Genomic DNA, 14,366 nt, shown 5'->3' with positions numbered 1-14,366 from the left:
AGATAGTTACACACAATACACATAGAAGGCCTATTCACCATGCACTTCTACACACACACCCCACGATCAAGGCTGATGCAATTTAAATAATCACAAAACTAAGTAAAAATGACACACTTGCCCCAAAGCTAGGCTGCCTTTCCCTCGTGGCCCCAAAAGTTCCTGTCCAGGGGTTTACTAAGATGACAATTACAAGGAACATTTGTTAAACTAGCTAATGGTTGTTGTCATTAAATCTTATATTTCACAGGCATATGATGCATCCCCATGCAACCATTGGAAATACAACAGTCAAAAAATCGTAGAAATACAGGCACTGCAACTTCAGAGGTATAAAAAGGCCAAAGTTTAACTCGGAGTAAGGTCAAAGTTTGGCTGTGAAAACCAAGTATAGGTCTAAAGTTTTCATCTGTATATACAGAATTCAGCTCCTGAAGTTTCAATTGGATAACTAATTCACAAGAGCTACTGCATATCTGTAGCGATTAACAGTTTAGTGTAATAATGTGTTCTTTGCAAGGCAAAGAAAAATATCGGCCCCTTTCTAGGGGGATAAACAAACCTTACATATGCATCATGGCGCCCCTGAATGCTGCAACCTGCCATTATATTACATCTGTAGACTTAGATGGAACAGAACCACCAACCAGTTTCTTGCTTTTCGTATAAGCTATTAAGAATGCCATCGGTATCTCCCTCTGAATGTAACTTCATAGAAGTTGCTTGTCATAGAATGCAGTCTGTAATTGCTTCACGTGAGCAAGCCATGCAGCCACATTCTGTCCATCAACTGATATCCAATCCACTGCAGTTGCAGCCGGTTGCTCCCACCACTCATCCACCTATGACGTGGGTATCGAAAAAATCGTTATTACAGCAGCAAAATGTGCATTCCTACCCATTTGCACAAACCAAGGCAGTTGCAAGCTCTTTTTCAATTCTGAATTGATACTGTCACAAGCAGTTGAGAAGCATTGCAAATAGTACTCAAAAGAGCTGACATGCTGCAGCATTGCTTACCATGCCTCTGACTCTTTTACAATCCTCCAGGCATTTTTGAGCTTCCTGAACTGCAACCTTCAGCTCAGGTAGCCAATGCTCGAATGAGGTCTTTTCTTGCTCTGAAGCAGTTGCCACACAGGCCGCAACACTTCTGTAAAAAACGTCTTTACGTTAATGTTTGCTAGCATTTTTTCTAAATGCACCAAGAAGGAGCATCTCATCATTAAAAAGTGCCATGTTCGTCCCTTCCTACTTTTGAGGGCTTTATCTCCTGTGCAAGCGCTTCATTGGACTGAAGATTATCTACTCATGCCAAGATTAGATTTAGCATACATTGGTCAACATCCAAGGGGAACCTGAAAGAAATGAGATTAACAAGGACCCTATCCAATCTCTAGGTCCTCACATCCACAGAAGGATGATTGTGCTCCACGTTCTATGTGCTCTCAATTATAATGTTCCAAGAAAGAAAATTTTAAGCTTGAACATCAAGGATAAAAGGAATGCACAACTTGATGAAGTACAGCATGCTATGTACCAAATGCAGCATGCAAACCTGGTGGAGTATTCCTCTGAACAACTACAAACACAGGTGCTAAGGAGATATCAACATTAACCTGATACCCAAGAAAGTAAGCTGTATATTCTCATGGGACCTGTAACAAGCCATGGGTCCCAAAAGCCATCTATCTTTCAGAAATGAATAATCATTCTGGCAGCTAGGCCTAAAATCTTAGAAGTCTCAGCAATCCATGGCTGGGGAGTTGACCTTTCCTACTCCCTTTCTTCAGTACTGCTGATATGGTCAGAAGAGACTATATAGCATGTGAACTGTGGAAGGCCACTTAGGTAGTCCGAATTGGCCTACAATGTGGGGTGAAGTTATTTAAAATTTTATTTTTTCCAGGGCTTTAACATGGGATCGTCCCTGCCCCATTGGACAATTTGTAGTACAAAAAGCAGAACTGTCTGTCACAATGGTGTCCAGGAGTAATTCTTATGTCCAAGGAGATGAGTTCTAATTGTGTATCAGTAAATGCATTTGAAGGCACTTCAAAATCACAATACAGCTACACGATATCAAATCAGGAGCTCAGTGCAGCAAACTTTGTTAACTACAACATGAACAATCTGCACATATATAAAAAACAGGATCCTCATGCATGCAAAGAACAATTCCAAATTCAAGGCTGTCTCACTGGTTCACATCGGACACATACCAGAGATAAAAATACTGCATTGAAATACAGAACGGAATCTGTAACAGGGCCGCACGAAAGCAGTACTCAACTGTATGGTGTTAAAAGAAAGAACTTGAACTGGCAACAGCTTGATCACAAACATAACAATAGAATAATCAAACATCTAACTTTCAAAAACCTGTCACCTTTCATACTCTGGCCGTGAATTATTTGCTCCGGCCAATAATAAGCGACTATTGCCCACCAGATTTCTTGATGTTTGCACTTTACTCATTGTTTTTGCTAGCTCATCCAAGACAAAGGCAGGTGAGGAACAAGGACGAAGGAAGAAGCGCAAGGAATCCACCACAATAGCCAGTCCAATGTCAGGTCCATTGTAACCTATAACAAACCACTCCAACATTTACTTCATCAGAACCTACAACGAAAATGGAACTCATTACGCCATTAAATGTAGCACATGTAAAAAGTTGATACCCTGCAGCAAGTATCAAGATTCATTTCTTCATCAGAGTTATTCAGGACATGCAGAAGATTCAACATGTGAAAAAGGCTGCTTATAAAAAAGTCAAACCTAAATAATCCATTTATCATCTTCAAGCGAAACTAGCCATGTATAAAAGACTAGCATCATCATAACGTTAGCTAGACCACAGCCATTTGATAAACGCATAGAATGCCATTCCCCTCAAAAGCCTTTCCACCCTGCATTTTCCTCCTCCCAAGCTTTGAGTGTCATTAACCTCATCCTCTTCCACCCTGCCTTTTGAGTGCCATTTCCTGAAGTCTCACCAGCTCCTCATCTTAGTACATATGTAAAAGCGCATAGGAGGTATAATTGTGGAACAAGAGAGCCTGGATTTCAAGAACAAATCTAAAAAGAAGAAAGGACAGGATTGCTTCATATTTTTTCAGAGAGCAGAGTCAACTATCCATGAGGCACTAAGAGAAACCTAGTGGTCCTGCAGCATCCTTCACACAGTCCCAACTCACTCCTTTGGGGTACCCTGGAAGCAAATGCCAACAACCATGCAGTAGACTATACAACCAATGGATTCCTCGATCTGTGAGAATGCAAAATATGCCTACACACCAAGCCTTGCAAAAATGCTCCCCCCTCTCAGAAGTCTTCTTGAATCCCTCTATACCTGCTCCCACATAACGTGCAAGGTGTACATGATATTAAGCCAAACATTGAAAAGCATAGCAGAAATCCAAACTTGCTGTTCCCTCATTACTGGGCTGCACTGTGCGACTAAAGCTCCAAGCCATGATGTTGGCCCCTTTCTCCTAACGGCAAGACCTCATTAGGGCCCTCCAATGAGAGGCATCGACAGATCTCTTGGCTCGTGATGCTCTTGGATGGTCCAAGTCAATGCAGTGGCGGACTAAAAGCATGATCAACTCCAAACCAACCTTGTAGGCCTAATGCATCAAAAACTTGATGCGGGCACTCCCAATCTGCTGGATGATTGCTTCAATGGCCAATGGGAAATCCCCTGAAGTTACACCTCTGCCTCCAATGGGATAACCAACAATAAGGCTGCGCAGCCCTCGCCTACCGTAGGTAAACGACAGCTCAAAGGTTGACCTATATCCATGGCTGACCCAAAGGTTCCAAACTTGCTGGCCTAACCAATCTTCAAACATCAGCAACATCTGGTTCATCATCTCAAGATCTAGGAGTGTGGAGCTCAACCGCTCTATACCAAAAGCTGCAAAGGTTTTTAAAACCCCAACAAAGTGAAGTTTTACTACCTAGTAACAACTACCCCTATCGTGCCACCTTTCAACGATTGTAGCATCATCAGCATCACATCAGCTCCAAATCCATAGGGTATGTCTTTAAACCCTTCTAGGGCCCCAAGCGCCATAATGCACTCGACAAAGGTTCCAAGGAAGGGAGGCAAGTAGTTAGAGTGATAATTGATGCATGGTAAGTATCTACAAGATAGGGATAAAACCTAAATAGAAGACTAGGGTAGGGAGGACAGTGGGAGATGGCTCACGTAAGGGGGGAGGGGCAAATGAGAGGTCGTATTCGCCTCTACAGCCTTCTGTTGGGGTAAAACTAACTCATGAGTTAAAAACATCCCTAGGAAATGTGTCAAAGCAAAGAGACCAAATGCTCTATGGGATCCTTGCCCATGTGCTTAGCATTTGGGGGGCTTTGTGGCATATTACTAACAAGCTATTGACTTCTACATGTGCTCCTCGCATTCTTTGATGTGTGTACCTATGCTTCCTTTTCCCTTCCACTCTCAATGTGATCAGACCCAAGGGAGAACCTATGATTGTGGGATTGAGGAGCAAGTCTAGAAGGCAGGTGGTCCTATCGCTCCTTGCCATGATGCAATCTAAAGTGAATTGGGATCTATGCTTAAAAGATTCGCGGTCAACCTAAAATCCTATGCTTGAAGAGGGATGACCCAAATAGCGAGGACAAAAACCTTGCGCGTTTGTGTGTATGTGTTCATCAAATAGATTACACTGTCTACTTGTCTTATAATGAAATTTTCTGATCTTGTATTTGCTGACTTTGGGGACTGCCTCTTGTAATATAAAAATACATGGATTTCACCACTAAAAAAGAGTGTGTGTGTGTAGATATATAGACAGTTAGTCAAATAGATAGATAGTTAAGATATGTACCTTTGTACAAAAGAAACATGCCCAAGCTTGCATCAATGAAGGGATAAATTGAAGATGAGATTGTTTATGTAAACATGGCACTTTAAAGCCTGCATCTGAAGAAACGATAGGCTTGGGTCAATACAGTTTGTCCACATGTCTATGCCCTTTATGTGAATTACTCTTGACAATGTGTGCAGACTTCAAAGGCACCTAATAGATATATAACCATTGCAAGAAAACTTAGATCATCTAGCCTATAGAGCTATAAGGAATCTGACAATAAATTTAGAATCACGGACAATGTATGCATTCTCATCCAATCAAAAAATTAGGGGGTGAATTTCTTCCCAATGGCAAATTTAGAGGCTTCTTCAAGTTGGCTGGGCCAATCTTCTTTTTTTCCCCCAAAGAAAAAACTTCTGTTAAGTATGACCAAAACTCAAGGAGCAAAGCTCATGGCAGAAATATTGTTACGAAAATTATATTTCTGATATATCTTGCTTTGGACATTATTATTTTTAGTCGAGTGTGACTATGGCAAAGTACTCCATAGGAGCGCACCGGACGCTGCGGGGATCCTAGTGGATACTTTGTGTGGTTAGTTGGGGACGCCTGACTAGCTTGTGTTTTGCCATGCTAGATGATCGGTATTGTGGGTGATTCCATGTTAATACTGATGTCGCTAGTGTTATTGGCGTTGTGCTTGATTATTGTGCTTTGAGCACGGTTATGTTGGGATCGGTTGATTCGGTGATTTCGTTCAATTGATTGTTAATAACTAATGTAATTGGCGGCTTGAGTACAGGTGATGGAACTCATAGCGAGAATTAGAGTTAGTGCGAGGGTGTCGATCGAGGTGTCACACAGCGCATTATATATGGGCATGGGCCAATTTTGTATTTGTTTAATTAATGCAAGTTTGAGCAATATATTTTGTTATGGACATAATTCATTTTGGGCCCTAAGATGGCTATGTAAAGCCAATCCCTCATTTTTGGAGGGATAATTTTGGCTCCTTGGCGCTTTTATGAAAAATCATAAATACTCAAGATGAGGACGCGTGAGCCACTCATCTAGGGGAGGGAGATTGTACCCATTCAACTGTCGTTTTCATGGTGTGATTGTGTTCTCTTTCTCCAATTGATTAAGTGGTGAATTTGTGTGAAAAGAATTACCTTTTGGTTTCAAATACATCATGCAAAGCATGAGAAGCTAAACATCCCAAGAGGAGGACTCCGAGATAAACAGGGAGCCACTCCACTTCCTAAAAAAAGCAGTCCTCCTAGTAGAAGCCGCCCGAGAAGACTCCTACATGCTCACCCAAATGGCCTCCAGGTGTGTACAATATCTATCCAAATACTGGCCAAGGTAAAGTTGATGGATGGATCTAGGAGCCCATCCAAAGCTTGTGTGCATCTGGATCTCCAAGGCTGGGCTAATTTTCAGAGCTTTAAATTTGATAAATTCGCCTTACAAATGGTAGCAAGGCTAATATTTGCAGCTCTACAAGGGCAAAGATTGGCTCATCGACCTACACATTCACAACGGTGAGGACCCCTTATTTTTTCCCCCTAATTCTGTCATAATTACCAAATAAGAAAGCAACACAAAACATAAGCCTTTAGAGTCCTAGAAGAGTTATACCTGCTATCTTTTGAGTTATTGCATTTATACGACAAATTGATGGTATTGCAGATGGATCTCCTGCTCCAGCTCTTGCAGTTGATACCTCAGCGTTTCTCTCTGCTGCAGCCAATGCTTCAGGCCCTGTAGCTCCAGTGGCTCCAATGGAATCTAATAGAGCCTGCACAAGGATAAATGATGTGGAAGGAAACACAAAATGCGAGCAAGGTTTTAAAAGTTGGAATATCCCCAAAACCAAAGAGTACCGCTTTAAATATTGACAATCCCCAGAAAAGAAAGCATGATGCTAAAGCAATCTTGTGAAAACATTTTCACAAAAGCTTGGAAAGGAAAATCTAGGGCTTGAGAGTCTACAAACAATATAAAACTTTGTCGAGGAACTTTACTACCACAAATCACAGAAAATCTATGTTTATTAAATAAGAGAGTACATTCAGCAGTTTCAAGTCAAGAACTAGACACACTAGGTCCATTTACAAAAGTCATCCCCAACATCCGTTTCCAATACTGTAAGACAGGAAAACATTATAAAGCAAACAGCCTTTGCAATCCTCTTACAAAAAATGTTCAAGTTAGTATATGTCCATTTTTCAACATAAATGCACCTAACGCAATTTAATCTAGAATACTAAAAAAGGGAAACTATAAAAAGACAATGGTAGGAAGCCTTTCCAGATATTCAAATATACCAAAGTTTGAAAACACAGCATTGAGAAAAGCATGTGTGTTCATTAAGTCTTGCAAAAAAACCCAATCAAAGAAGACTGAGACTCTGCTATTGCAGGTTTCTCATATCATGTAAGCTGCACCATTTTTTCAAAGTTCCCACAAAGTAGAACCACCAATTGGAGCCTTGCTTCAACAGACTTTTCAAGAGATCCTCAATTTTGGATTGATGCCCCTTCTCTCTCTCTCTCTCTCTCTCTCTCTCTCTCTCTCGGATCTTTTTCACACAGAAAAGCAAACCATCAAGAAGGAAATGATTATAGAGGTGGATACAAAGGCGAATAAAATTGGCATTCAAGCTGAGATCAAGAAGCATGAAGCCAAACACAGCAATGCATGAACATCAGAATAGGAGTTTGATACCAAAGTAAATAACGCTGACATTCAGGAAGAGATTAAAGAACACGCAGCCGGACGTGATAATGCCTTGAAGATAAGAACAGGGGGACTTCCTGAAGGATGGCATAAAGAAGAGGACTCTTACAATGACATTATAGGACATGTCAAAGCAGCCATGCCTAACATTGATTGGACAGTTGACAAGGGTAATGATGTGGATGATGATGATGAAGCCAAACCAACTCAAATCTCAGAGTCTCAAGGTCATGCTATCATTACGCTCCAACTCACTCAATCTACGTATCAAGCTTCTCCGACAATCTTATAAATTGAAAGGGACTAAGATATGGATAGCTGAGGAACTTACATGAGCTCAACTGAAAAATAAGGCAACAGAATTAGCTATGGTCAAGGCTGCTAGGAAGGATGGAAAATGGGCAGTATATCGTGGAGGCATAGCAATCATTAAGGAGTTTAAATCTAAGCCAAAAGACTCTCAGTCTTAAACTGATGTGTGGCTGATTATGTTTTTCAAGCTATAACATAGGTACTCTAAATAATTGGAGCTGTTCTTTGCACTCACTGGGAGCTGCCATGTGCCCTCCCTAAGCAGATGTACTAGAGAGGTTTTTTTGCTGTCCCATAGACCTGTTGGCCTTCCGTGGACGTTAATAGACTCTCTCTCTCTCTCTCTCTCTCTCTCTCTCTCTCTCTCTCTTTCTCCACACACTTTTTTTTTAATAGTGAAATCTTTTATTTCTATGTGGGAAACCCCAAGAAGATTTTGAGCCTTGTTAGTCTTTTGCCAAAGGCAATCTCAAATTTGAGAAGGTAGATATTGCACCAAGATGGGGAACATGAATATCCTATGGTTATTCCCAAGGTTTGTTTGGCAATAAGATTACCACCTTTGACAAATGCATTAGTCAAGATGTAATGATTGATATGCTGAAAGAGATCAAAAGAGAAGGGAGGGTTAATGGTTTTAGTAAGGATGAGAGTATGTTTTTGCCATTTAAATCCCTTATATCCATTATTCTTTAGTAAGTCTACTAAGTAATTGAGCGCTTCCATAAGGCTATCATTACCACTATGTGGTATGGCTTCGTAACAATTGGTAACATCAAATGTGTGCATGGAGGCTAATAATGGGGGAAGACTTATGAGAAACGAGGTTAGGTTATCAATAAACCAAAAAAAAAAGATTTTTTTTCCACAAAAAGTCCAAAAAGAGTACTTCCAACATGATTGCACAACAATGAGATGGGTGTAGAACCAAGTATTGTGGTGCATGTATTGAATTTGGCAGGATTTCTCGATGTTTGGGTATGCCAAGAAATGCATTGTATATGTCAAACATGTGCTTGAAGAAGTGAATCCAAAGAACGAGCAGCCACCAAGGCTTGAGCAAGGCAAAGGAGAAGTGATAAAGGTCAGCACCAAGTACCGAGGGCCACCTAGGATCAAATATTTTTTGGTGAAGAAGATGGCCATACCAAGACAAAATGCAAGCTATGGGTGGAAAAAATCAAGTTACTCAAGAGTAATGCTAAAAGATGGGATATTGAACCTGACGTGCCAAGTAGTCCTTGCAGTGGTGACGGAAGCAATTGGATGCGACTAACAAATCTTGAGAAGAGACATCTCCAACTAGAGATGTCAATTGGAAAGAGAAGATCTGCCAAAGTGGCTAAGGATTTTAAGGGCAAGGCTATTGTAATCAAATTATGGTGGCTAAGCTTATGAAATTGGCCCCTTACTACTGCAAATTTCTCATTAAATAGTTCAAATCAAGCAAAAGTCTGTACTAGTAGTTGTGGATTCCCTAGTCATTGTTCCCATGATTGATACCCCTGTGCTTGATGAGGCAGTCCCAGTAATCATAGCAAAGATTTAGAAGTAGCAAATTCTAGGTGTCATTGTGGATTGAGGCTCAAGAGTAAATATCATTTTGGAAATCATGGTAAAGCTCAAGTATTTAAAACCCTCTCCATTCTAAACATGTATGGTAGGTCAAAGACCAATGGGGGACCTAAGGGCATGTTGTCTAACAATAACTGGAGTAACCAAGCTAATATCCTCTCAGCTCATTAAGGAAAATTTTGAATTCCAAGAGTTTGTAGGATCGAATGAAAGAGAGAGAGAGTGCATGTAGCAAAGAGTCGCTGAGTTAGCCGTCACGTCAAATCTTAGATAATGAAAAGATACAAGTACAAGGTACTTGTACCTAGACCTAGCACTAAGTGTCCTAGGTGTCACATAGGACTAAGTGTCCTATGTGACCTAAAAGACACTAACACAACAAGTGCCTACACTTATGCCTACAAGGCACATACCATGGCCTAGAGGGCATCACTAGAACCACAAGAAGATGGCCTACAAACCCCCCTCCATGGGATGGGCTGAAGTACTCTGGAAACGTCTCAGAATACCTGGTAGTTTCTGGTCATGGTGGCACATGTTCATCCAAAAGGATATAGCCACCTATGAATGTACAAGGGATGTCAAATCATGTAGCAAAGGGAACCAAGTGTAAAGCCTGTCGGAAGACTTCCAACTTGGGACGAGGAAGTGCCTTTATAAACATATCTGCTATGTTGTCCTCTGTGGGAAGATAGGACAACTCTGTCTCCTATTGACAACCGCTCCCGAACATAATGATAGTGAACTTCAATATGCTTGGTACGCGCATGAAACACTGGGTTACGCGCAATGGCCAAAGCACTCTGGCTGTCAGTGTAGCCAATAGTGGAGGATGTCTGGCAAATACCAAGATCTGTAAGTAACTGTCGAAGCCAAACACACTCTACTGTAGCGGTGAAAGCTCCCCTGTACTCAGCCTCACAGCTAGACGTGGCAACTGTTGGTTGCTTCTTGCTGAGCCAAGAGATACATGAATTGCCAAGCAAAAAACGATTGCCAGTATGTGACACTCTGGTGTCGGAACATCCTGCCCAATCACTATCCGTGTAAGCATGCATGGTAAGTGAACCTTGATCACCATAATCCTAAGTGCCTCTGAGATATCTGAAGACTCTCTTCACTGCCTGCCAATGCTATGAACTGGGCAAGTGCATGAACATGCTGAGCTGAGATACTGCATACTGCAAGTCAGGTCTGGTGTGACATAAATAAATAAGGCATCCAACAGCCTGCTGATAAAGAGTGATATCACATGGTGGGCTCCCATCATGAGCTGAGAATTTGAAGCCAGGGTCCACTGGAGTAGAGATTGGCTTGCAATCCTCAAACTGAAAACGATCAAGAAGCTGTCCAATATACTTGTACTGAGACATCATGATACCCCCCTCGACATGAGCAAACTGAATGCCCAAATAATGACATGTCAAAAATCTGCTGCAAATCAGCCTTGAAAGCTACAATTTGCTGAGTATCTGGGCTCGTGATGAGCATATCATCCACATATAAAATCAGCACTAAAAAATCAGATCCACTCCCACGGACATAAAGAGTGGGTTCTGTGGGACTATTCTGAAAACCAAGGGATAGTAAGTGTGCATGAATTTTGGCATACCATGCCCTGGGTGCCTGCTTCAAACCATAAAGGGTTTTCTAAGCCAGCATACCTTATTTTCAGAATTAACAACCTCAAAGCCAGGAGGTTGTGTGACATACTTCATCCCATTTTGTGCCGGAAGAGAAACCTGCAAATCAGCATGAGGTTGTGGCTGATTATTGCTTAGTGGAGGGCCTGCAGGAGGCTCATGTTGCTGGTCAAAATCCGCTTCTGATGATGGCAGAGGTAACCAAGATTCAAAGGCATCAAACATGTCAACATCTGGCTTTGCTTTGCAGTCCACAAGAGGAGAAGCTGAATGTTCAGCAAAGATCACATCTCTACTGACAATAATCTTCCTAGTATTTGGTTGATATAACCGATACCCTCTGCTCCCCTGGCTGTAACCAATAAATATGCATTTGATTGCCTTGTCATCAAGCTTATGTCTCAGCTGAGATGGTACATGAACATATGCAAGAGACCCAAAAACTCTCATGTGTGAAAGTGAAGGCTTCCTGCCTTTCCATGCTTCATAAGGTGTAATAGTCTTCAATGCCCGTGTAGGTGATCTATTCAGCACATAGTTGGCACACATTACTGCATCAAGCCAAAATTTATTGGGCAAAGACTTGGCCTTAAGCATGCATCTGGCCATCTCCATTGCGGACCTGTTTTTCCTTTCAGGATTTTGCTGAGTGTAAGGAGTAGTGCATGAGTGAATAATGCCCCGTGAAGACAGAAATGCATCAAACTCTTTTGACATATACTCACCCCCCCTATCTGTGTTGAGGGTGACAAGCTTGCTTCCTGATTCATTCTCAACCATATTCAGCCATCTCTGAAAGCATAAGAAAACTTCAGATTTGGCCTTTAAAGGATATACCCAGCAATATCTTGTGAAATCATCAATGAGAGTCATGAAATACTTATACCCCTCAATGGCATTTGTCCTCATTGGGCCACAGACATCACTGTGTACTAGCTGCAATTTCCTTTGTGAGAGTTTTGGATAATTCTTTTGAAAAGGAAATCGATGCATCTTACCCAAAAGACAACCCTCACACACATGTTTGGAAACTGTGTGAGTCTGAGGTACATCATTTGCCAACTGCTGTGAATGTAGCTTTGCAAGAGCTCTATAATTGAGATAGCCCATTCTCTCATGCCAAAGATGAGTTTCAGAAAGCTGTGAATCTGAAATAGCCAATGCTTCAATAGAAAGTGCAGCTGAATGATGATCAAGGTGATAAAGCCCTTTTTGCAAAGTGCCAGTGAGAACTATGGCATTGTCATCACAAAGATCATAAACTAGACATCTGTAGCCATCAAAAATTACTCTGAAACCTGAAGTAGCAATTGCTGAAATTGAAATCAAGTTGACTTCAATGCCAGGCACAAAAAGGACATTTGTCAGAGTGACAGGATGGCTTGAAATGGATGTGAGCTGCACATCTCCAACTCCTTTTACAGCATATGAAGCATTATTAGCACATGTAACAGTCCCCCCTCGAGGTGCATCAGCTAAAGAATGGAACAACTGTCTGCAAGATGTGACATGCTTGGAAGCACCACTATCAAAGTACCAGGACTGAGCATCATTAGCAGTAAAGAGTGCACCAGCTTTGGAGGGATCAAATAAGCAATGGACAGCCCATGCCCAATCATCCTGAAGAGCATGTGCATGTGAAGCATCTGCTAGCTCATGGGATTCAATAGCATGTGAGGCATTAACTGTCAATCCTGCTTTCTTTTTCTCCGAAGCAATGCGCTTCCTGCATTCTGAAATGTCATGTCCAGGCTTGCAACAATAGTTGCATCTTTTCTTCTTTGCCTTATCTCCTGTATTTTTAGATGCATGGAAGGAATTGCAGCTGCTATGCGCAGATTTTGGCTTGCCCATAGGCTTGGAAGCTTTGCCTCTTCCTGTCTGCTGTGAAGCAAATGCATGATCAGGAATAATGGCTTGCCTATTAGTTCTACTTTGCTCTTCTTGCAAAAGCAAAGTAACTAGCTGATCAAAAGAATAGTGGTCTGGATTACCCATGGCCACTAATAGAAGGGTTGTAGCAAACCCTTGATATATATTTGGCAGTCCATTGAATGTGGTACTAACAAGCTGTGAATTTGACACCACCTCATCAATGTTGGCAAGCTGTTCCATGAGGTCCTTGACCTTTGTCAAGTATGCATCCATTGACTCACCTTCATTCATACTGACTTCCTGTAATTGCCTTCTCAAATATGCAACACGAGCTTCATTGCGAATCTGATAGAGAGAAGCCAATTTATCCCAAGCATCCTTTGCTGTCCTGCAAGACCGGATGTGTGGAATAATGATTCTCTTGCATGATAAAGCAATGCATGAATGTGCATTTGCATCTCTTGCATCCCATCTTGACTGTTCTTGAGTTGGAAGAGCAGCGGCAGGAGTGCTAGAGGAAGAGGCATCAGGAGGAGTACCCCCTGCAGAAGGACCAGCAGTAGAGGCAACCTCTATAGCATTGGCTGGCCTCAAACAGCCCCAGAAACAATATTCCACAAATGCTTTGCAACAAGAATATGTTTCATGAGATAAGACCACATTGGATAGTTGCTGCCATCCAACTTATCATCTTCACAAAGAACTCCAAATAAATCTTGATTGTTCCCAGCCATAGCAAATGTGATACCTTTAAAAAAGACCTGAAAACCCAAAAGCCTCAAGGCTATCACTGCAAAAAGCTGGCTGTCCAAAAATGACAGCAAATTTCCGAAAATTTCTGGCCCAAATCAAAGGGCAAATGCAGATCTGACCCAAATGTGACTGTGACGAGCAATGTTCACTTCAAAAAATAGCAAATCTGGCAAAAGCCCCAAATTTATTGAGGGCAAATAGGCCAAAAAGAGGGCAAATGTAGAAAAGCCCCAAATTTTACTGAAATTTTTTGCAAATGTGACCCAATGTATGATAATCTGACTCAATGTCCTGCAGAAGTGACTCAATGTACTCCAATCTGACCCAATGTATTGCAATTAAACGAGAAATTGCAGATCAAATCCCAAAGCCCCAATGTTCTTGCAGGAATTTGCAACCAAAGAAGCTGAAATGAACTGAAAGCCTCAAAAAATACCAATGTCTTGAATGTGACCTTGTACATGCGACACCTGTATGGAGACCTCAAGAGAAGTACTAGCTGTACGGACAGCTCAAGTACCAGATCATGTACACCGTACGATGTACGGATGTACGATCGTACAAAAGAGGTACTGTGTACGCTGTACGGAGCAATACGTGGCTGTACAATATACGGTATGCAAGT

The 14,366-nt window shown here is 41.6% G+C and overlaps 1 protein-coding gene across 2 annotated transcripts in view; it reads right to left on the bottom strand.

Annotated features, from left to right (window-relative positions):
* Positions 1-322: 322 nt before the first annotated feature.
* Positions 323-14,366, bottom strand: part of AUG5 (HAUS augmin-like complex subunit) — a 70,991-nt gene continuing 56,947 nt past the window's right edge. For both annotated transcript variants that reach the window (XM_087397905.1, XM_087397907.1), the window contains 4 exons: positions 6,483-6,642; positions 2,390-2,585; positions 1,021-1,153; positions 323-842 (listed from right to left, as the gene is read on the bottom strand). In XM_087397905.1, coding sequence (XP_087254031.1) covers positions 711-842; positions 1,021-1,153; positions 2,390-2,585; positions 6,483-6,642 — 621 coding nt within the window. In that variant the 3' untranslated portion in view covers positions 323-710. The remainder of the gene's footprint in view (positions 843-1,020; positions 1,154-2,389; positions 2,586-6,482; positions 6,643-14,366) is intronic.

This window comes from Dipteris shenzhenensis, chromosome 26 (assembly GCF_047967505.1).
Source record: "Dipteris shenzhenensis isolate YYH24624 ecotype China chromosome 26, Dip_SZ_1.0, whole genome shotgun sequence".
Lineage (NCBI taxonomy): Eukaryota > Viridiplantae > Streptophyta > Polypodiopsida > Gleicheniales > Dipteridaceae > Dipteris > Dipteris shenzhenensis.
This window is presented reverse-complemented; position numbering and strand designations above follow the sequence as displayed.